The sequence below is a fragment of the Glandiceps talaboti genome, chromosome 2 (assembly GCF_964340395.1).
Source record: "Glandiceps talaboti chromosome 2, keGlaTala1.1, whole genome shotgun sequence".
Classification (NCBI taxonomy): domain Eukaryota; kingdom Metazoa; phylum Hemichordata; class Enteropneusta; family Spengelidae; genus Glandiceps; species Glandiceps talaboti.
Window position 1 is genome coordinate 17,002,512 of NC_135550.1, and position 25,051 is coordinate 17,027,562.

The 25,051-nt window shown below is 36.0% G+C and overlaps 2 protein-coding genes across 2 annotated transcripts in view; one reads left to right on the forward strand and one right to left on the reverse strand.

The window, feature by feature from the left end:
• Positions 1-1,837: 1,837 nt before the first annotated feature.
• On the reverse strand, positions 1,838-11,024 carry LOC144451638 (uncharacterized). The gene is made up of 8 exons (XM_078142536.1): positions 10,617-11,024; positions 9,795-10,036; positions 9,152-9,200; positions 7,244-7,346; positions 6,705-6,880; positions 5,638-5,807; positions 3,874-4,025; positions 1,838-3,103 (listed from the first exon to the last, which is right to left on the reverse strand). Exons 1-8 carry the CDS (start codon positions 10,804-10,806, stop codon positions 2,986-2,988), a joined length of 1,200 nt encoding a protein of 399 aa, XP_077998662.1. The 5' UTR covers positions 10,807-11,024; the 3' UTR covers positions 1,838-2,985.
• A 304-nt stretch (positions 11,025-11,328) lies between these two features.
• LOC144447298 (autophagy-related protein 2 homolog A-like) overlaps positions 11,329-25,051 on the forward strand; it is a 35,405-nt gene continuing 21,682 nt past the window's right edge. The window contains exons 1-15 of the mRNA XM_078137226.1: positions 11,329-11,597; positions 13,379-13,553; positions 13,994-14,155; positions 14,951-15,053; positions 17,771-17,966; positions 18,460-18,654; positions 18,935-19,031; positions 19,744-19,941; positions 20,513-20,653; positions 22,198-22,323; positions 22,654-22,891; positions 23,281-23,467; positions 23,743-23,856; positions 24,075-24,260; positions 24,843-24,946. Of these exons, the coding sequence (XP_077993352.1) occupies positions 11,430-11,597; positions 13,379-13,553; positions 13,994-14,155; positions 14,951-15,053; positions 17,771-17,966; positions 18,460-18,654; positions 18,935-19,031; positions 19,744-19,941; positions 20,513-20,653; positions 22,198-22,323; positions 22,654-22,891; positions 23,281-23,467; positions 23,743-23,856; positions 24,075-24,260; positions 24,843-24,946 (2,390 nt within the window). The 5' untranslated portion in view covers positions 11,329-11,429. The remainder of the gene's footprint in view (positions 11,598-13,378; positions 13,554-13,993; positions 14,156-14,950; positions 15,054-17,770; positions 17,967-18,459; positions 18,655-18,934; positions 19,032-19,743; positions 19,942-20,512; positions 20,654-22,197; positions 22,324-22,653; positions 22,892-23,280; positions 23,468-23,742; positions 23,857-24,074; positions 24,261-24,842; positions 24,947-25,051) is intronic.

Sequence of the window (25,051 nt, forward strand, 5' to 3'; positions counted from 1 at the left end):
GATCTTTTGTAGTTGTAGTTCTGAAAACACTTCTTTTGAAAAGAAAGCAAGACTCAATGATTTCCCTGCAGTTGCTGTGCGTTCATTTTCTGTAAAGTATTTATAAGTTTTCAGCTTTTGACTCATGAGCATTTTATAAAATATTTCCTTTCACAAGAGGCAAAATTTTTTTTTTTTCTCTCCATGGTATTACAGTACATTTTCCTTCTTCCATAGTTCACACTTGGTTTGAAGCTCTTATCACATTTTAACAATGCTGTAAGATTTTTTTATGTTGAAGTTTGTAGCCCAAAGCTCTGACTTTTTACTCATGATGTTATTTTATCCCCACATGACTTACATTGGAAAGTAGGGGGCGAGTTGAGTCAAAAGTAATTGAATAAACTAATTTAAATATTAATGAGTGACAATTTAAATGCCCCCATATTCTGGTTATATGAAAGATAAAAGATTTCATGGTTTGGCCACTAGGAGTGCTGTTTGCCAACTGTTGGGGGGGGGGGGGGGTGGAAGTGAGGGCCCGAATATAGTATTAACAGAAGACATGAAATGACCACTAAATTTCTGTGTTGTTCTCACCATACAGTTCTAATGACTAACAGTAATCAAAACACGATTAACAACTACTGTAATGTTCTTTTAAGAATACAAGGAGGTCTTTCACTACTTTTAAGCATTGCCATAAGATCAGCAGCCGTGACGAAAATCTTATATTGCCAAATCTAGGATGCCCTCTTATGATGCTGACCTGCATAATGGCTGGAACTTCAGTAACTTGAATATGGCTTATTACAATAGCACATGTCAGTATGTGGTGTATTAGTATTATCAACATGATGCCCTGTTGTTATCATAATTCAACTGTAACTAAGGCTATTTACATATGCACAGCTGGAAGTTTGTTTGCGCTAGTCGTGATGTTTCAGGTGCACCATATCATCATTCCTGCAATTTATGTCTCTGGGCAATAGAATTGGTAATTGAGGTGTATTACATTCTCACTTCAACAACTGCATTTAGTGATGTATTGTATTGTATTGTTTATCAGCGTCTCTTGTCTGTACATTTTGCACCATTAAATATTTGGAATAAACAAGCCTTCTCACTGTCATTTATTTTCTGTAATTTATTGAGACATGACACTGACGCTAATTCTAAGTGTGTATTGTAAGAAAGGTTATTGAGTTCCATGAAATTTATAAAGTGTATCTCAATAATTGTAACAATATTAGTTAAAAAAGAAAATTAGCACAGGCGTCTGATGACAGTCTTAGAAGGTTGTGTCCATTTGTCAAGTAGAAGTCGTTGGTGATACCTCTCTGGTTCAATAGATTTAAGTTGGGAGGATACTGGTATTTTTTGGCCAGGTAGGCTCAGTTATATACCAGATTCTACCACTGGGGGCGCTCTTCTGCCACCCCCACAGAGTCTGGGGAATTGCATAAGTGATTTGTGTAAGGAGGAACAGAGCTGTTGTTGGGATCTATGATAGGTGTTGATTGGATGAAACTGACTCCCAATTTTCATTTTCATGTTGTTTATATATTTCATAGAAATCATGGTCTCTGTTAGAAGATGACCAGTTGCCAAAATATTCTCAGCAAGAGTTGCCACTGTGTGATTTTACTTCAGAGGTGATCTTGTGGGTCAGCCACTTATATATCCCAGATTCTGTGGGCAGTGGCAGAACAGCGCCCCCAGTGGCAGAGTCAGGGTGACAGTATTAATAAATACATAAAAGTCATGCTAATGTTGTATAGGGTTTTGTATAAAGACAGACAAACCAGACTTCTGAAACAAGAAAATGACTATTTGTTTACTATGTAGAGGATCGACTCTTTATTTGGACACATAAAATTTGCCCGTCTATGTCATTATCAATTGTACATCGCAGTAATTAGACAAGAAATATACAACACAACATAAAATATAACATAAAACACACTATTCTTAATATCACCATAGCTATAACTTTTAGAAAGACATTCAACTACATGTACTAGTTATATTCACTTACAAAAATGTCAACCACACAAATATATAATATATATACCCCAGTACTTAGTTGACTGTTTCACAGTTCTGAAAACGGTACACCTCGTTTAACAAAAGAATATGTACATCTTTTAATTTGTATAAAGTTTGTACAAAACGAATAATATGTCTCTCTTTGATAGGCCTAATTTCATAACACTGTGAGAGGGGCATTGCATGCAGCTTTTGGTCTTAGAGATTATGTTTGTCATGTAAACTACACTTAATATGGTATGCCAACCACTACACGTCTAGTAACAGGTAGAGCGCTCATCGGGAATTGATACAGTGAGTTTTGACCATATAAAAGTGACATCTTAACATCAGTTTTTGGTTGCCAATTAAGATGCTGAACTTTCATTCTCAAAGCCTCATTGCGGTGATCTGACCACCTCTAAAACCCTAAATCATATTATGTATTTGAATTTGTACACTACAGCTAATCAAAATATGGAGTCTTAGTTACAGACTGACACTTTTAAAGGTAGAATGCACCTCAGCGACCAATTTCCTTGAAAATCAGTCATTAAAATCTCTCACAACTTTGCCTTATGAAAGCCTGTTCCAGGTCATTTTTGAAATAATGAAAAAAAAATTGATGTGTGCAATCTTGTTTTCAAGGAAATTAACAATCGTTTACCTTCCCATAGAGTTGACACATGGTATTACATTCACAAATGGCTTAATTTTGACCTTGACTTAAAACACTTGTATTGTAGACTCTCATTTTTTTCATTGATTTGAACTGAGAATTGGTTTGAATTTCCTTAAACAGAGTAACAGAAAAAGTTCAGACAGTTTATTTCTGAGGTACATTCTACATGACAAGATCTATTAAAAAAAAGTTTGCATCAGTAGAAATACTTGACTTTTAGGGTTAGATTAATTCATAGGACATTGACAAGAGTATTATTTGGAAACCCATTATTAGGTATACTGCCAACTTTTTATTTACATAACTGCCAACATCCTTAGGACATGAGCTGTTGCTATGGCTCCAACAAACATTGAAGGTGCAGCCGCAAAGGACAGTAATGATAACATACCCATGCCAGACACACCATGGCCACTGTGTAAAGAGAAGAAATAAAAACATTCTCAAGGATGTGTCTATTGAAGATTTTAAAATGAGCCGATTTGGAAGGTTTGGCTTTGCTTCATGTTACTGGTAACCCTGGTTACATGTAACACTTTTTGATTATATCACAAACAATTGATGACAAGATCAGGCTATGGAACTGCTGCATTCCATAAATTATGCTTGTCGATAAGAACAGACAACATATTACACATTGGTAATATTATCCATGGATGTGATATAACAATTTCTTATGTCTACCAATATGGTACGTATTTTGATAAAACATACTTTCATCACAGACTTTGATGCAAGTTCATCTCTGTAGGGTATTGTATTGATCTCAAATAGGATAGTGGTTCTTTTCAACTTTCACACATGTGGGATTCCTTTCTTTTGTCATGTGATTTCAATGATAAGTCATGTGACCAACCCAGAATATCAGGACTGGTGAACACGTCCACAGGTGTGGACAAAAGCCTCAGATTTTGCTATCACTAAATATAAATTGTGTGTACTGTTTTTCCAAATTTTAAATATACACTTTTCAAAATTATACTTTCATACTTAATTTCATCAGCACATCTTTTGTTCGAACGTTACTTACTTTCGTTGTGGGATGTATAGATTAGCTATAACATGTAGTGAAGGAAATCACTGGAATGGGACAAATATATTTCAATATTTTCACACATGCTTATTTTTGAGAAGAGAAGAGTGTCACTTGAAATCGTAATGGTAGCATTTTTTATATTATTTACCTGGTACATCCAGAAGCGAATCTAGCACCAAAAAGGAGAAGTACTCCACCAACAAAGGCAGTAGTAGTGGACACACCTGGCACAGTACCAAAGGAACTTGAACTTGTGGATGAGAACCATGCTCCAAATATTGCCCCACATGCAAACAGTACCTACAAATAAGACAACTGTGTTATGTGTATTGTTCCTAACCCTGACTGGGTGCTACATTTCAACTAATGGTAACTAATGGGGCCAACATGATCTAATCAGGTATCTTCACATTTTTGGTCTAAAATACCAGGAAAACGTGAATATGAGAAATATCATCCTATTAATGAATAGTCAACTTTTGGAGTCTTGTAAGACTTAGTGCAGGAGAAAAATAGAGTACTCGGGGAAAAACCTGTGTTGTTTGGTATAGTCAAAGTGAACGACACTCTTCTTACTTACAACATGATAAATTTAATTAAACCCAGACCAGGGCTTGAATGCCCACTGCAGTGGTAACAACTCAGCCACCGACATTCAACTTCTTGAGATTGTAACACCAAGACAAGATTCTGGGCTAAAAGCATGCATGAAGGGGCAAGGTTGCTTAAGTCATATAATTATGATACTTTGACCTGCATTCTTCAAATAAAAGGAAAACTCAGAGTTGATAGGAAATATGTCCGTTTTTTTGTGTGACTGTGTGTATGGAATGTCAGGTATTCTCATTAGCGAGTAGGGGAATGACCTGATACCAAGACAAATTTGTTTGTCTGTGACTTTTTTTTATGGTTGACCTCACTGTGGTCAACTATTCAAGGTTTGTGCCGCATCCTACAGGACAAAGCTAAGTGAAATACTGAAGGCATGTATTTCAGAGGAGATGATTGATAAACTGTCAAAAAAAAACCACTGTGACATGCAAAATGGTGTGTGACTTGAACAGGGTTCACCTTATTGTGGTTTTGTTCAAGGTTTTACAAGTTATTTTATTGGTACCCTAATACTCGGCTTTGTCACCACCTCAACATAAAAATGACAGTGATGTAAGTCTCTGTGTGCATGATCTATCTAGGTCTGTCTACAATAACAGGAAACCCTACAAGAAGGTAAATAAAGGCTTATTTAAATGTTTGGAGTTATGGTCCAGACATTGTTATTTTACATTTTTTGGCATGATTCTGAACCTAGAATGCATCAAGAAATCGCATGGAATTGAAAAGTTTATAAAACAATAAACATTTTTGGTACGATTGAAAATCCTGTCTTTCCCCCCAATTTTCAAAAATGTCAATCAACACAATTACATTTTGGTGTGCACATAGACATTTTTGGTTTTCAATTGTGCTAAAAATGTCTATCATGTATTCATGTCTTTGACTACGTCAGTTTTCAAAAATGTCAATCACACAGCATCATCAATGTTATCTAACTAAGATACACAATGTGTATATACACATGGAAAATCATATAAATGTACAGCCACGAAGTATGCTAAAAATGGATGAATGCAAGACCAAAGTACTAGATATAGCATTCAGCCTATAACAGACCAAATGTGTGAAATACAGTGAGAGAAGAATGCTTATGCTAACACTTAGTTGAAAAAAAGAGTCATTAAACTTAAAGTCCACGATTATTGCTGCCAACGATGAGGAGAAGACTTGATCCACAATCAGCTGTGTGTCAAAGAGGTATAAAACAGTCAAGTGTCAAAACCCATTTCAGGCTTCAAGATTGCCTGACAAGACCTGACAATCAGTGTTTTAAAACTAAGCTAAATTACAGACTCACCTGCCACCAGTTTGTGAGACCCAATCTGTATTTACTGAGATATGGTGAGAGTTTCTGCAGCTGACGAGTCGCCAAGACCTGTGAGACCACTGTACAGTAACCACTACTACCACCCACAGTGTCTTGTACAGCTAATACAATGGGAATCTGAAGCATACCGATCGTCAAACCTATATAACACAGAGACATAACAGTGCTGAACTTTGGGGAAAAAAATTAACAATATCAAAACTATTTATTGCCTTTTTCTTCACCTAGTGTAATATGCTAGGCAAGTAGCACATTTACATATATGTGTTTGCATATTAAAAAGTAGACTTCTGTTTTACTGGTAATTCTGTACCAGCTTTGACTGATGAGTGAGGGCACCCTAACATGGCATACTTTACAGACTTCTGGTACTTATGCTGACTCATACTTACCCATCACTTGTAACTCAAACCTTGTATTCAGACATACAAAGTAATTGATTCCATGACATAATTCATGAACATTTTGGGGAACCCTATTACTGGTATACATGTATAATCGCTTTTAAATTCAAGTAAAGGCATGCATCAACATTAATATTATACTAGTCTATTAGCTTCAATCAAAGATTTATGCAAAGTGTTTGTAAAAAAAAGGTGAACGCACTCAGCTTGTGACATTTAAAAAAAATAAAGCTGATATGTGAACATTTACTAATTTTATCAGTTCTAGATATATGTACCATGGATTACTTGTATTGGTGTCTGCCTACACACAATTTGGTATATTTGCATTGCAGTGCAATACCCCAAAACATTATTGCATGCCTGTATGCAAATGAGCACAAGGATATTACATGTGAACACACAGTTGTATCTCTCTAGAAAAATTTGACTGTTTCAGATAAACATGTAATAATAACACTAACAGAACCACACAACACATGAGTACTCTGGGTATTTGGTTTTTCTTCACTTTCATGCACCTTGCTTTGAAAGTACAGCCACAGAGAACGTTGTGAGCACACATGTAAATAACAAATCTAGTACACCACTCAAGCACTCACACAGTATATAAGGTTCTGTCATATTACTTACCAGATAGGATTGGTGGCCAGGACCTGATAGTAAACCAGGAACCAGTTGATTCATTTGGCACTACGAGGTCTGAAGTCCACGGTGCAAAGTGTTCCATCGCAAACAGTACAACCCCAAGCATTGATGCAAATGGCATAGCCAGCATAAAGTAAGGTGTTGGCGTACTTTGGTCCATCCTGAATGGGAAAAGTATATCAAATAGGTCTTGGTAACATCTATGGTTAATTCTCAAGGTTAAAATTAAGTTAAAAAACCCTGATCTCACAAATAAGTACAGAAATATTGTCTCCTTCATGTCACATTCTTTGGCAATAAAGAGACATAGAAGATTGAAAAAAAAAATGAAATATAACATAGACGCTGCATCATCTGCATACTGTAGTAAATGAAGTTATGTATCATTTCAACATTTTTAGTTAAAATACATATGTTTTATAATAATCATGGTAGCTTGTTTTTTGGTAAGTTGTTGACAATGAACTTTTAAATTGAAATCGAACCACACTAAAGATACATTGCATAGTTTTTGTCTTACTTACATGTACACTTTGTATGGCTTGCTTGGTTTGGTTATCTTCATCATCACAGACTCCACAAGACCATACAGCAATGCTCCCACAAAACATCCCAATAATGTTATACCTAGTCAGAATTCAGAAGAAAAAAAAAGAAAAAAAAAGCTGATATTGTGACTTCAAAGTTTTCATCATGTTTGCACATGTTAATGATTTGTTACAACTCAAAGTACATAGTAACTGTAATGCCATTCACTGAGTGAATATATCAGGTATCTGCAAGGCCAAAATATACACTGCGTTGCCATTGACGTTCTGAAGTTAGCAGGTATTTGCCAGGTGCATTGCATTGCCGTTTACCATGTAAAGATATCAGTTACTTGCAAGGCCAAAGAAATACACACACACAACGTAGCTATTCACCATATGAAATTACTGGGTACTTGTTTGGCCATGTACTTGCAAGGCCAAAAAAACAGACTGCACAGCTATGCACTATGTGAACACACCAGGTACATGTTCTTGCATGGCCAGGTACTTGCAAGGCCAAAAAAAAACCAGACTGCATTGCCACTTCTAATGTGAAGATACCAGGTACTTGCAAGGCCAAAAAACAGACATGGTGACCACAAAATTGACCACAACTTGTCTCTTAAGGAAGTCATAGGTATTAACTGACATTATAAATGGGCAACACGAGGACAAAGTTTGGTAAAAAAAATAGCTATACCTACAAACAGCAAACACATACAGGTCTAAATATATACATACTGTCTACACAAAAATGTACAGTCAAACTAACAAACGAATTTCATTTGGAAATTTTCCTGAAATTCTAGCAGCAATTTGTGGCTGGATTAGTTTGAAACGCATGTTGTGTACTACAACCAGAAAAAAAGCCACACAATGGTGTACAGTAGTTTATTGATCTAGTCTATTCCACAACAGGAAATATCATCAACAAATAAATCATTAAAATGTCTTCAAACAACATAACAGGGAGTTCATCTCTGTATTGTTTAACAAGGATGTGAACTTCCTTTGCCTTCCAGCTACAACCTTTGGTGTATATCAAGCCAATACTTAGAGAAGCAACGTGTGCCTTATATGTCATTTGCCCTGACAGGTCATTCACCCTCCTTGGTCCATTCATGATGATTGTGTTTTCCCCATACAGTTTATGACCTGTTAAATTTTACACTGAAGATGTGTTATGTTTACAGACATCACTGAATTCACCATTTGGTGGTTCACTGCAGTTGTACTTCTCTTCGTCATGTCTCCATTGTTCAAACTATGCCTCTTATTTTCATTGACAGGACACTTAGTTCTCAATTCTAGCTAACAGGGTAGTTTTTAACAAAATGAAAGTGTCTGCAAATTTGTTAACCATCAATGAAGCTGTTCGCAATCTTGTCAACTATCAATGAAACTCCTCAGTCTTGTTAGTCATCACAATGAAACTGTCTGCAAACTTGTTAACCATCGATGAAACTGCAATCTTGTTACCCATCACAATGAAAGTGCCTTTCATACTACCTTAACTGCCTGGCATACAATCCATTGCAGTGATTGTACAAGCATACGATTAAAGCATTCGCATTTCAACCTGTATTCTATCCAGGTCCCCAATTATACATTTTGGTTGACTAGGGCACAGTCAGTCATGGTTCAAATCTGTCCAAGGACTTTAGCAATTTCAAAAGCAAACAGCATCAGCAAGGCTTATAACCCTGCAGCCTACAGATTCAAGCTAGACACACTGTAATCATGACTGTAACATTCCTTGCAACACATTGTACTTAAGACTGCAGTGATAAACATACATGTAAATATATAATAAAATATATTGTAACATATCATGAAAGTCGGGCAGGAAAACCCTTTCATTGACCTCTGGGTTAAAAGTCTGACAAGTCATCCAAACTTTACCTGCATTCTCTACGCCAGCACCAAGCTGTGATAACACCACACCAGGACACTATAATGAAAAGACATTTCAAATAGTTAACAGTTAATGGTTATTACCTGGAGGTCTCCTAAAAAGGCATGTCTTTCATGTTTGTTTGGGAAATGTGTTTTACAAGAATTTTGCATACAAAATATTTAGCATTAAAAGATAACATTGCCTTACTCTTATGAACTTAAATATCAGAAATGAAAGTAAAAAAAAAAAGTTTTGAAATATTTTCATAAATCAAGTAAGGAGGTACATGTAAATCTTCCCAAGTTCTCTGGTCATTTTATTAGTCTTTCCTAGTAAAGATATTAATTACCAATACAGTATTCCATGGGATGCGGGTCATTTTATCAGTGTTTCCTGCTAAAGATGTTAGTTACTGATATTCCATGGGATACTATTGCTGCAATACATGTATATATCTATTCACCTTCTATTCAATTTATTATTTTTTCATTTATATCAAGCTTTCCAAAGCTGACCCAAAACACTGCCCCCCACCCACCCACCCCCCCCCACACACACACACACACACACACACAAACCTCCACTAGTTGCAAGTGCCAGGTTTATCACATTATTTCAAATATGAATTTGTTGAGAGTTTATACTTACAGAGCCACAGAATGTCATACCAGCTCCCATGATGCTGCCACCTACAATACTGGACATTACACCCTTGTTTCTCAGTGTTGCTACAAACTGTAGTCGTGCTCTCATAAACTGGTTTGATGTGAAGGGTAACATGGACAGTAAAGATAGGCTCACCAGACTAGCTGTCAAGGCTCCAACAAATGTCTTACACAATACAAATTTGGTGAACAACATCTGTTCCCTTATCATTACTGGTTCAAAAACTGCAATGAAACAGTCAAATACACATGGTTTTTTTTCTTTATACACCTTTTTTTAAAATTATTTGTTTTAACTCTTTGAGATTTGAATTTTACATAGACTTCGTGTTCTTTTAAATTATAAATATTACAATTTTATTTTACACAGTCCTATACTAGTGACTTATTTATTTTAGCAAGTTACACTTTACTATTAAACATGGCAACATCCCATTAACAAATCTGTCATTGTAATCAGGAATTGTTATAAACTAGACATCAAAGAGTACATAGTAACTTTATTACAATTAATGGTTAAAAGTGTTAACATTTTCAAAACTGTTGTAAAGCTACAAAATAGCTAAATTAAATTAATATTGTACCATTTTTTTTCTGTTGCATACCTTTTTTTTTTATCAACTGTCATTAATACTTTCTTTGGAATTCTGAGGTATTTAAAGCAAAAGCATCATGATGACAATGATGGTAGTGATGATGATGATGATGATGATGATGATGATGATGATGATGATGATGATGATGATGATGACGACGACGACGATGATGATGAACATTACAAAACAATGATAAAACATCCACTTACCCCTTCCCTTTTCAACTACGATTCCAAACACAACCCCTGCGATTGTGCAGGCAAACAGTTTAAAACCTAGTCCAGTTATTCCATCATTATACGACACGTCAGTTTTACTTTCGGGAAGACCGAAAACATTGTCATCGTGTCCATTTACTTTCCTCCTCGGTCTTCCTGTACCGTTCCTCTGGTATTCCATAGTGTGTGTGATCAAGTCGTATCTTCAGCGCTGTCCGAGTAAGAAGAATGTCGACGAAGGGGTATCCAAGAAGCAGCTTATATAACTGAGATGGGACAATGAAAAGGCGAACGTGATGCTACTCAAGGACACATGTTACCTGCAGCTATACAGCTCAGGAGTAACTGAACTACCTGGGATACACGTCAAAGAACATGAATGGACTACTACCGGTCATTTGTCTCGCTGGACGGCTGTTCACTGCTGTGCGCCCTCAACGTACTGTTGATATTTATTCTTTCCTTTTTGGATGTGAATGACCTTCGACCCATGCGACCCGTGATGCAAATATTGTTGTTTTGTTTCGCAATTTTGAAGTGAGAGTTGAACGTTGAATATTTTGGTTAAATGCCCCTTAAAGTGGTATTAATATCAAAGGAAATGATTTTAAATTATACAATATTGTAAAAACTGAGTATGACTTTTCTTCTTTATATCTATTCTTACGAGTTAAAAGTGACGTCAGATTTAAAATGGCGGCGGACTGTTTTGGTTCTCCCGGTGCGACACACTAGTCGAAAAGTTACGTTTTCATGACTAAAATTGCCATATTGTTGTTTTGACGGCTTTATTCTTAGTCCAATATGCCTTGGTATTTTCCTTGGCCAGAGTATATCAAAAAGAGGGCATGTAGGTACCTTTTACAACACTATCTCGGAAATTTCCTACAGGAAAAGCTGACTCTAGATCAGCTGAGTGTTGATTTGTACAATGGAAAGGGGACGATAAAAAATGTTGCGTTGGATATATGGGTGAGTATATTATTATGAAGGGGTGGATTGTTATATACATCTATTTAGACATTTGTATATGTAAAGAATTTTGAAATGGTTTAATTGGTTTACCAGCCATCTGGGAACTGTTGAACGAACACACACCCGCATTTGTAGCGCCAATGACAATTTGTTTACCATATTTCGTATGGTGCTGATATTGATAAGGTCGAGGGCAGATTAGAATTTGCGACGAGCTGATCAAATTGAAAATCCTCTATTGTACTTTGTAGACACCTTTACCTTTTGCTCTTCATCTTTCTTGGTACTCCTGGTAATTCAAATGTAGTAAGGTTACTCAAAATGAGATTTTCTCTGTACGTGATGGAAATGAGTCATGTGAATGTGAAAGTAGAATTCATTGTTTACAAACTGATATAACTTGAGTATTAAAATCATTTTTCACAACTTCACAAATGGATTTCTTAAAAGTTGTACTAGTTGTAACTGGAGTATATTTTGATCAGATATTACAATCGCAGACATCAGACGATGGACAACCTGTTTCAAACGGGGAAGTAAACAAATGAATTGGATTAGTATAATAGTAACACTTGGCATAGCATGGTGAACAACAGAGACTTATATGTTATATTACACACCATGGTTTGATAAGAACACTTATGTGTGGACATGAAATGCGAGGGAAACTTCAAATTTGTGTGTGAATGTGAACTCTTTATGTAAAGCGGCCATACAACTGTTCTTATATCAAATGAACAAATCAAATGTATAACCATTTAGTATATTCATTGAAATGTTTATAATACCAATGATAAGACAGAGTACATCATAAGTATCTATAAGTACTAGTAGTAGAGTAACAGGTTGAAATCATAGTTCATGGGGGGGGGGGGGCTGATTATAGGGTGCAAACCTAATTTGGCAAAAATCAATTATATGAGATATATTGTACCATATCATGTGTATGGCTACACAAATATGTTGACAACGTCAATATATGATTCAATACTGTTCAGAGTGTATGATATTTGATATTACCCAACACAGCCTAAGAAGTTGCTGGTAATTACTGGCATTTGCAGGTAATAAATAGTCCAATGGAGGTGAATTTCTGTGAATACCAGCATTCAGGAGTGACATTTTAAATTTACCAACATTTGAAAGGTGAAATTTCAACTTTAGCTGCATTTGACAGACAGCTTTTGAAGCCCACTTGTATATTGACTATTTTTATGATGATGGGGAATCATTTTATTTACATTAATATGAATGCCATTCAATAAAATTGATGATTATTTGCATTCAACAAATAAATGTGGCATTTGTCACAATGAATATTGGTAAGAATTAAAGTCTGATATATATTATTTTACATTGCTCCTAAGTTTTAAAGTTTAGGAGCATTTTGCTTTCAAAATTTAAAATTCAGGAGCAAATTGATCCTAAAAAATCTCGCTAAAAGAGTTAACTTCCGAGGCTATAACAAAGTCGTTTCACAAATCTTTCGTGTGCAGCTTTAGAGGTCCTAGAGCTGCTTAATTTGTAATTTATTATTATGTTATAATTGATTAGGACTCCCAGACTCAGTCCAGAGAATAACAACACCATTCATCATATAAAAGATTCACAATCACTTTGTTCCAATGTCAATGTCCCACATCGCCCCATTTCAAGTCAGAAGATAGATATTTTAGAAAGAGAGAATTTATGAGTTGTACACATATAGTGTGAAATTTCATTTTGGGATGGAAGATAAGATGTCATTTTGCACATTTAATCTGTATGATTTTTTCCAGTCCTTAAATGAATTGGCAGAAACCTTTGACTCTCCAGTGGAGGTGATAGAGGGAGTGATTGGAAGCATATCCATAAGTGTACCATGGTCTGCCTTGCTGAGAGACAGTTGTGAAATTGAGATCCACAACCTGGATCTAACACTTCAACCAAGATATCGATCAGAAGAATGTGATGGTAGGTCACTTACACTAGCAATATAGCAACAAAATCATATCTATTGTCCTGGCATATTATACAGAATTTATTTTTAAAAATTGAAATTATCACTTAAAGGCAGCTATCAGATTAGGATTAGCAGTTGTCTGGCAAATCTTTGAAAAAGATGATTCTGAATGAAAGAATAATCCTATTGAATCCCTTTGGCGTCGATCCATGGGGAAAAGATCATAATAATCCCAGGATTGTGGGATTTAAATATGGTAATGTGGTAAATGTATTTAGCTATATGTGACAGAAGTTCTGACATGTTGTGATTTGTTTTATGAGTACAAGCTATGGCTGAATCATAGGTACATCTAGATATCTGGTCACAGAAGTTCTAACTACATGTAATGTTTTGCATTATCTTACACATTGCTCTAACTACATTGTACATGTTATGTTTTGATTTATAGTACAAGCTATGGCTGAATCAATGTGGAGTAGTATGAGTATGACAACCAGCATGCAGTTAGCACAGGAGTGCTTTAAACAAGAACCAAGTGAGAGTGAACAGCAAGCTGACAATGCACAGAGATATGAAGGACTGGAATTATTTGCCCAAACTATAGAGTCAGGTTAGTTTTATTCTGTAGAAAGAGATGGAAATTCAGTAAGATTTCTATGTGTATTGATATATTCAACCACAATGTTGGAAAGAGAATCTTGGTAAACATGTAGGGAAGTTAACTCAAGTTTACATACTTAGTTACTGCCCCAACCAAAACCTCATTGCTGCAGTTTGTTTCTGAATGGGTAAGTTCTTTGGCAAGATTTAAACCAGGATTGTAGGATTGTACCCAATCAACCCAGCAGTATAAATAACATGATACCATGCACAAGCCAAGGTGAATAAAAAGTATGGACTATATACTGTGGTCGTTCTACATCACAACAACATGCGTCTGTGTCATGACAACACGTGTCTATGTCACTGGTTCTGCTGTGTTCGAAATATAAGTCGAAACCATTCAAAATTACCATTACTTTCCTCAATTTTTCATTGATATTACTGGTGCTGGTATAATTAAGTTATTCTCCAATATTTTTCTTCATTCAGCTGGAAAATACTCGTGATCTAACGATTGTCACTACTCGTCTAGCGACTGATAGTGACAAAGGCCCTTAGGTCACTCATATTTTTCTCGGCTGAATGAAGAAAAATATTGGGGAATAACATCTAATTATTATGATCATTATTATTTTCATTTTCATTGTTGACATTGCTGCTGTCGTCATTGCCACCACCACCACCACCATCATCAGTGTCATTATTATTTGGAGTATCAGTAATGAAAACTGCCACTGTTCTTTGTACGTGTTAGGTTAGTGTACAAAAGATGAAATAACACAATATGTTATTGTCATTTCAGTACTTTCCAGAGTTAAGATGACATTCATAGACACAGTAATTAGAATAGAACATGTACCCAAGGATTCCAGACTAGGAGTAGCATTAGAGATTCATGTCAAGAGGTGAGTTCATCTCATTACTAATTAATGCTCTTGTCACTCTTACTCAAATTTGACTATTTCCAAGGTAGGAGTGTGTCAAGGAATGGGGTCAAGTTATTGAGATAGTTTCGTTATTTCAGTACAATTGTTGTATAATTTTTATGAACCCAAGGAGTTACATAGTCAGTGTTTCATTAAGGTTAACCCCTTAATGCAAGCCTCCAACAAAAATTGAAAAGTTATTTTTGTTTGTTTCAATTTTACGTGGTATGCTGTAGTCTCTTAAGTATACAGTGTATATGTACATGTGTATTAATAGACTGTGTCAGTTTTGTTGGTAACATAGACTTTATTAGAGGGGTGAAAATATTCATTTCATTTTTAAGTGATATATTTTGTAACAGATGAAAACTATGACACATTCATTATACTGTAAAATAATTTTATCTAATGTCTTATTACTGAGAACATACATACATGTACACCAGAGGAGGCTGGAAGGGGTGCAGAGCATGATGGGTAAAAATAACTGCAAAAGCTCATTACGCAGTGAGCCTCCATTGTGTACGCTTGTGAACGTACGTTTACAATGGTGGCTGGCTCAGTGGTCACCAGCCTTACGCATAGTTTGGGGCATCAACTCGCCGTAACTTTCACAATAATTCATCATATTGGATACTATGAAAGCGAACATTTCGACTGATATTTCTCCCTCCGTGCTAGTAGAATCGATTTTGGAATTATTGATAGGAATACTGCGATTTTTCGTGAAGAATACTTGACCCCACCGAGGTCGTAAATTTCGGTCCGGTTTTTCGCCCAAAATTTACAAAATTTTGCAAAATAGATGGATTCTTGTGTACTTTTAAATGGCTATAGTTAGAAATAGACAAGGTCTACTCAAGATTTGCGGTAGAAAGTGGGTGATCCACCCCGGAATCGAAGGTGACCTCCATTGACAAGTGATGTGACATGACAATGCAAATAGGCGAGTTTCTCACAACTTGCTCAACTACTACTGTAATTTAAATCACTGTGCACACCCAATTTCACCATTGACCCTACACGAAAGGGTATATGATTTCGCACATGTTTGAGAATATTTTCAAGTAACATGTAACTTGCAAATTCGATATCACCCTGCAATCGTGTGTAATAGTGACACCAGAATGAAGGCAACTCGGGTAAGCAGGTCGTATTTTTGAGTGCAGTGTCCCGAGTACAGCTCCTCAACTTTATTCAGTCTAGCTGACTAAAACGTTAGATGTCTACCTTCCAAAATACAAACATTTGCTCAAAAAATAAATAAATAAATAAATAAATAAATAAATAAATACAACTACAACAAGACTTCGGCCTTTGTATTATAAAGTTATATATTGCCACACATTGTGCGAGTCTCTCAGTTTCGCATATTTTAATGCGACATGGTTTTGCTCGTTTGGCAACATACATGTAGCAAAATGTGCTCAGGCTACGCAATAACCGTGAAACACTGAAAGGTCCATTGTGGTAACGTATGATGAGTATTTTTGATCATTTAAGCATTGCGAAATATTATATAACTAGCAAGGTAGATGTAATATATGTAATTTTGAGCTGGAATGACGAGATTTGATATTTTGAGTGACTGGCATGAAAGCCATGTGAAGAGGAAAATATTCACTATGTGGATCCGTAATACGAGTGCTTTCTGAACATATTAAAGCTTTGACATAAAATAGGCCTTGGAGGTCTCAATTGTTTATCATACAAATTTGTAATACATGACGTTGTTGTACATCAATTTTTTTAACAATTAGTTTGCAAGATGTAAGCTATTTCTTTAGCTATCATCAGGGGGTAGGAAAGGGGTTTACGTTAAATTACATTCAGGTCTTTTTCTCACAAGCAAGACACATTTATAGAAGGCAACACAGAGATGGTTTAATACGAGACAAAATGTAACATGAAGAACAGAAGAAAGTCCAGATTTGGCACAGCAAATCGACTAGCGATAGCGACGAATCTGAAAATAAACAGAAAAATGTCTTGATAAGATTGAAAAGGACAAAATTTTAAGGATACAAGAGGAAATGCTGACAATTGGATTAGTGTTACGTGTAACGATCAATGCACGACACGAGAGTGTCAATAAACATGTCCGGCCAGCAAGTGTAGGACAGCCGTCAACGGCCAAGCCACTTTGCGTGTTATATGCACGCACAATGGGTCGCCATCTTGAAAACATCGAAATTCAACAAAAAGTAGTGACAATTTACACACATTATAAAGTGGGGTATTGGGAAGATCCCAGCAGAACCATGAAATTCATGACGATAATTAATAGAAAAGTGACAAAAGCATACATAGAAACATAATTTTGTGTTAAAACGACCGAGGTGAAAACCCCGAAAATGTAGATATCGATAACATTGACTTGTCGAGTACCAAAGTTTGTGTTCGTTTTAGATACACTAAACATACTGAAAACACGATTTCCATGTTGCATGACACTTGTAATGGTCATTTTAAAAAATAGTGATCGTCTGAACGAAAGACTAATGACGCAAATGGGAATAAAACGGATAAAAGAATGAGGTACTCACCGAGGCGTATGCTCTATCGCGAAACGGTCACATGGGTGTCACGTGAGACCCTTCCAGCCTCCTCTGATGTACACCTCAAGGAGAGAGTACTAGTCCTTGTTTTGATTCAACTCTTTGCCTATCCTTATATCTGGTTGTCTTTTTTATTAGGATTGAGTTTTTTGATGAGAATGCATCAGACCAGGGTAGTAGTGTTGATCAGGATGTTCCTAATAAACATGAACCTGCAGCCATTGCTCACAAGAAGTTTCACCTGATGGGAGTTTCACTATATTGTGATGAATTCCCTGACATCTGTAGAACTTTATCCAGAGAATCTTCACTAGACAGTGAATCATCATATAAGGTGAGTAGTACACATTGGTTCTTGCCTTGATGTGGAAACCACAGTTTCACAAATTTACACCTAATAGTGATTGGATTAGACCATGCCATGTGTTATGGAGTGGTGACTTATAGTGACTTCAATTTGCATACAGCGGGCACTGTATTTGTTTTCTGTTTTCCCAAGAGCACTATTCATTTAACCTCAGCCCACTATACTCAGACCACAATAGTGGTCTGAGGGTTAACATGGGAGTCTCATCGGTGATTTGTTTTGACTATGGAAATAATATGTGCCTGAGAATGTGATTTGTTATAAAACACATACATTGTATTGCTTGGCCTTATTTGGGCACTAGTAGACATTATATTACCCCTCGTGATGTACCGGTATATCATATAACAGCCCTCTGGGTAATTGACATCTACCAGTGCCCTTATGTTATAGCCAAGCAATAAGTGTATAATAGTTACTGCACATCTTGGTATACCGATATTTTGAAAACTTTTGACAGGGTCAGAGTAGCCAGTCTCCACCATTATCACCACCAATGCCACCTAACCATGCTGAAATGAACACTAGACTACCAGGAATTCTTTCACCTCCTAAGGTTGTGGAACATAGTGAACCTATTAAAATTGCTGGCTTTGCTGGCAGACAAGAGATTCAATTGAAAATCAAACAAAATGATGGTATACCTGGACCCAAGGTAGGTAACTTTAAGCCATAGTTCGAGTAACTTTTAATACACTATTTGATGGTATTGTTCTCCTTAGATGATCCATTTGTATTGCTATGTAGGCAGAAGGGATTGTTTTGGCTCAGTGGTCTACCTCACAACCTACACGGTTACCACAGCATTTTTGTAGATGTATAACGAGTGAATTACAACCTTTTCAAACTTTTATTCGAGGGAGGGAAGGACTTTGGCTTGCTGTAAAATGTGTGTTTCATATTGTTAACATGTTTATTTTTTACATCTTTTTCAGGTTGAGATTGAATCATATCTTGGGTCCATAAATTTCTTCTTGTCCCCAAACCAAGTAAATTTATTGCAAGAGCTTGTTCATGGTATTCTTTCACCTGGTAAGTTGGTCTTTGTATACACCTTTGCTCTGATGGATAGTTTAACATGTTTTTCATATCTGATTTCCTGAAACAATTTTGATTATCAAAACTAAACTAACTCAGAACTAAACTAAACTAAACAATAGGATAATAAAGGAAAATGCATAATTAAATCTGTCTGTCTGTCTGTCTGTCTGTCTGTCTGTTTGTCTCTGTGTGCGTGCCTGTCTGCCTGTCTGTCTGTCTGTCTGTCTGTCTGCCGGTCTGTCTATCTGTCTGTCTGTCTGTCTGCATGCCTGTCTGCCTCTGTCTGTCTGTCTGTCTGTCTGTCTGTCTGTCTATCTGTCTCTGTCTGTCTGTCTGTCTGTCTGTCTGCCTGTCTGCCTGCCTGTCTGTCTGACTGACTGACTGACTGTCTGTCTGTCTGTATGTCTGTCTGTCTTCATGCCTGTCTGTCTGTTTGTCTGTCTGTCTGTCTGTCTGTCTGTCTGTCAGTCTGTCTGTCTGTCTCCGCATGCCTGTCTCCCTGCCTGTCTGTCTATCTGTCTGTCTGTCTGTCTGTCTTGTCTGTCTTGTCTATCCTTGATGTTGCTGTTACTTTCACATCCAAGTTCGGTACTTGTTCAAAACAAAGTGTTGATATCATAAGTATGTGAACTTGGTCTGGAACTGAAAAACTTCCATCAGAACATGATTAGTAACCTAGTACTAATGTTTTGATTATTTATAGCTTCATCTGATGTAGCTCCAGTACCAGGCCGAGTTAAGAATAAAGTTATGCAGCCAGAAGATTTTAGAAGAATTGAAGCAACCCTTCAAGAACAGCTGCAGAGACAAAGATTTCTTAAACAAGAGGGCAAGGCTATGAACAGATATCATTTGAATTACCAGGAAGCAGAGGAAGGGTTATATTCACAGTGTTTAATAGGTAGGATATTTAGAAATTTTTCCCCAATATTTTTCTTTGACAAGGAATATGAGTAACCTAAGGGGCCTTGTCACTACATGTTGCTAAATGAGTACTGACAAACCCTAGGTCACAAGTAATGGGAATAATATAATTATAACTCCTCAAACATAATTTATAGAAAATCGGGGAAAATAATGACTATTTGGAACATTTTTACTCCTGTTTTGAGCACCATGGAACCAGTGACGTGCTTATGGGGTTGTTATGATGTAGAACAACTAGCCAATAACTTGACTTGTGCATGGTAAAATATGTTTATACAGAAACAGCATGACAAGAAGACGTGTACTGTCAAAACTTTCAAATGATAAATAAAAGACTCCATCAACCTTTGTCATATTAAAGTTACTCACAAAAAATACAATAGTAAACAAAATGGTCACATCATGTTTGCATGACAACAATGTGCATTTATTTGTTTCATAGTGAAATAACCAGGTAGTCAGAATGTACAAAAACATGACAATAAATTGTATTCTAAAGTAACATTGTGTAGTTTTGATAGTAATATCAGTCCATCATTTTACAGATGACGATGAGCATGAGGACCTGTACTTCTCCATGACAACCAGTGGAACATCGTTACAATTTATGAACACAGGTGATAGTGACATGGAATCGTCCTTCAACAGTAACTATAGTACCAGTACAGTGGATACAAACAGAACAGGTAAACTATGTCTATTGATACAACTGAATTCAGTATTAGAAGTGCTGTTGGCATCATTTTTAACATAATATTGTCATTATACCTGTTTGTGTACTTGAACAAAGAGGGAAAAAATTATTTGGTGTCAGTCTCTCTATTCATAAAAGAACTTGTATCATTTTGTATGTTATTCTAGGAATAGTTTATGAATTTTGAATAATTTATCTTGAAAACTGGAGAATCAATTTGTATACATGTTGCCAGGCAATGGCAATGAGTAAGTGATAATGGTGATAATGTTATTATAAATCATTTAAAACTCTGACATTTCAATTACATGTAAATCCTATATACATATAACACACTCTGACTTTAATGTGGTTCATTTTAACCTACTCTGTAGCTTCTAAGATAGAAATATCTGAATAGGTGCAGTTAGGAAATTAATGGTATTTGATTGTATATAGTGGTGATTTACTGTCACACTAATATTGTTGTCATGGATACCATTTGTAGTTCAATGATTAATCCACACTGATATTATTCTGTTAAATTTGAAAATTTACTAATCAGTCATAAATGAACATATAGATGGTTGAATTGTCTACTACTTGAACTTATGACAGTAACAATCCATAATCGTGGTACCCGGATAGCTGAAATAATCACAAGAATGACATAATGTGGGGTATCTTCCACTGTATATTTTGTATCATTGACCTAAATATGTCACATGTCAGGCTATTGTAAGTGTTGCCCTGGTGAAAAGGTTAGATAGTATCAGCATAAGGTGTCAGTAAGTTACTTACTGTACTCATGTATGTAAAACTACCTGCTCATTTATAAGCCCCACCTCCTATTTTTACCTGTTTTTCTAGCAGTTAAAACATATTATAAGTCCATTCTACTGCTTTTGCCAGGTCATTTAACCATAGACCCCCCCCCCCCCCATAAAAAAAAATCAATCAAAATGCATAAAGTTAGTGAGAGTTACCTGCCATTTTAGTGTAAAACTATGAAACAGACTGTTTGCATGAAAATCCAATCAAAATAAAAAGAAATGATGTCATATTGTATGTCTTGTTTCATCTACTGGTCTCACCACAGTATGTTGAAAATTTTGAATGTACATTACACTATATGATTTGATGAGCAATACTATAATATATGCCATATTCCTGTTCATGATAGTTCTGATCATTTGATAATTGCGTATGTAAAATTTGCCAGAGGGTACCCCAGATTTGGCAAAGTATGGGCTAGAATTTGGTCATTGCCACTGAACATTTGGCAGTGCATCAAGCCATGAACATAATGTGTGTAAAAGAACTCTGTATTTTTAAAGAGCAGTACAGTATAGTAGAGATTAGGTATGTTTTGATTACTAGTAGTTGTTAATAAACCTGAAATGAGTTGTAACTTCATGTCTTCTGTCTTTACACTACAATACTCAACTATTCTGGCCCTCAATTTTGGTCTCAAAACAGCACTCCTAGTGGCCAAATCATGAAATCTTTTATCACTCTGATAACTGTAATATATTGTATTTTCCCCACAACTTTTAGGTATGAGCAGTTTACCAAGGTTTGGGTATGGAAATTCGTATACCACTGGTGGATCAAGTCTTTCATCCTCTCCATTCACTTCATCTATACCAAAAGGAGCTAGGAAAGGACCAAGGCTTAAGAAAAGTAAGCGCTTCTCAAACAAGATTAAAAGAAATTGTGTTTGTTATACTGCAAGTGAATTACCTTTGTCTTAATAGAGTAAGCAATAGGGGAAAGAAATTTAGCCATTTAAAAACATACTGCATGAGGTCAAAACTCAAACTGGCAACTTAGAATGTAGGATTGCTTTTCAAGATTGCCAGGATGTGTGTCAAGCAGAGGTCATGACAATTTCAAATTTCTATACTCAATTACTGTAGTGGTTTATACCTAAACACTATCACTTGCAACTTTACTAGCATCTAACATATTTGTCAATAGAATGTAAAGGGACAACTGTATCTGTTTTTACAGGCTTACCTGAATTAGTGGAAGACCCAGCAGCTGAAGTGACACGGTATAAGTTAAAGTGTAGTAGTGTAACACTGGTGATACTACATGAAAATCCACTGTCAACCCCAGATCATGATCCTAGTACAGCCATGAAGACATTATCAACATCTTACTTCCAGGGAGTTGGAAATGCCGGTGGCAAAAACTTTGTGGATTTGAGGGAAAAAATAGCCAAATCTTGCCCCTATGACCATTTACAGTAAGTGTTGTTTATGACTATTAGCATATACACATTTTTATTTTGACAACAGTTTTAACCTCTGCAAGATTTACAATGTGATTGGTCAAGGAAACCATGTTTTGGAATTTGTATAGACATACAAAAATGTAGTTTAGTGCAACGTTTATAGAGATGGTCTTCCCCACACTATCACTGCCATGTGTTTGTGGTTATTCCTGTTGCTTTTTCCATGTAAAGTGCAACTATCAGTATAATTCTATGGGCAAAGGGTATTTTATAATGCTAATAAATATGAGTAATCTTCCTGCCTTCTAGACAGTCTTTCATACACCTAACAACAACCAGATATTGTACAAGAATGAGTCAGGCATAAAGTATATAATGTGATATATCTATTATCCCCCCAGGTTGCTTTTTGCTCCAATCACCTTTGAAAGTGATAGAAAGACAACCTCTGCCATGACAAGTACGAGTGTTGACCTTTCTGTTGGCTTGTTAGAAGTTGTGGAAGCACTTTATGAAAGGTCATTGTCAAGCTCAGTGTGTGGTGTCACCTCACGGACTCCAGAGACTGTACCACCTACCTATGCAGAAGTAAGTCAATACAGTTTGATACCAAGGAAGCTAACTGATATGTTGGAAGGAGACACGGAGACATACAGATCGATAGACAGACAGACAGACAGACAGACAGACAGACAGACAGACAGACAGACAGACAGACAGACAGATAGACAGACAGACAGACAGATAGACAGACAGACAGATGAGGCAGCAGATAAATAAACAAAATATTGTATTATACTTTTGCCTTTGAGATGAAATGAAATGTAAAATTTATATCCAATAATTCATGTATCTTTTGATAGATCCTGACATTTACAGAAGATCATCATGGTGCTAAGTCACTTTATGCCAGTCAGATTGCTGGATCACCCTGCCTCAAGTTGAAAGTCAAAAATTTGGTGAAAAATCCCAGTCAGGTGAGTTGGGATAATTACATGTTAGTTTTACAATTTGAATGAACATACAGATGTTTGCTTTGTCAACATGACTTTGTAAACTAATGAACATTTGTACATGTCATTATTCTATATACATATACATATATATTGTGAACTCATCAGCATCTGGGGCTATCTGCCAGGAAAACCTGACTTGAAGTGGGAAATTAACAGTTTTCTTTATATTACTTCATCAGGGACATCAGAGTTCAAGGAGTTCTTATAAGCCCAGAACTGATATTTTACTTGAAATTGGTAATGCCAGGATTGAGTTGGACATGACCTTGGTTGATAGACTTACTTCCTTGTTGAATCCACAACCACTACAAGACAGTGATAAATATTCCATGTATAAATCACTACACCATGCTAATATACCTATGGTGAGTATGTGGCAGGTTAGATGTATGATAAGTTTAAAAACAGAAGTTCAAATTTCTGATATATTTGGATGTTCTTGAATCCGCATTAAATTGTCATCAGTGCATAGGAATGTATTCAAATGATGTCTTTCCAGCCCAAATTCTAGTAAAATATCTGGAGACAGATAGAAAAATAGAAACTGGAAATAGAAAAACAAACTATTCAGAAATTTTGGACAACAGTGTTGACTCTTAGAACCCTGTCAAGTTGACTTGGTTCTTTGGAGTGTGTCAATGTCCAGTTACATGTGGCTGTCACGTCTTTTATCAACTAAAGGTTTACTCATAGACCTTGGAGGGGATGATGGTAGAATTTTGAGTGTGTGCAGAAAAATGAGACCCATTACAATATACAGTAGTTACTATGATAGGGTGATCTGGTCAAAACATATTGTATTAAAAATCCAAATTTACACCTTTTTATACCATACTGTATATAAATACAGAGAAGGCAAATTGAAAATAAAGAGAGTGATATATGAAGCCTTCATGCCTTTGCATTCGTATTAAATCTGCTGTAATTTTTGGTTCTACCATATACAGACTCGCCAAGCTTTCTTCAGTCAGGCCATTGATGAGACACCTACCTATAGGGATCAAAGGATAGATATACATGTTACCTGTCCATCTTCTGTTATTGCTTTAAAGTAAGTACAAGAAATTTGTCTGTCAAGCTCTATGTAATACAAGAAATACTTCTGCAGGCTCAGAGTGTTTTCTCCGTTAGTTAAAACAATGGCAAACATGACTTC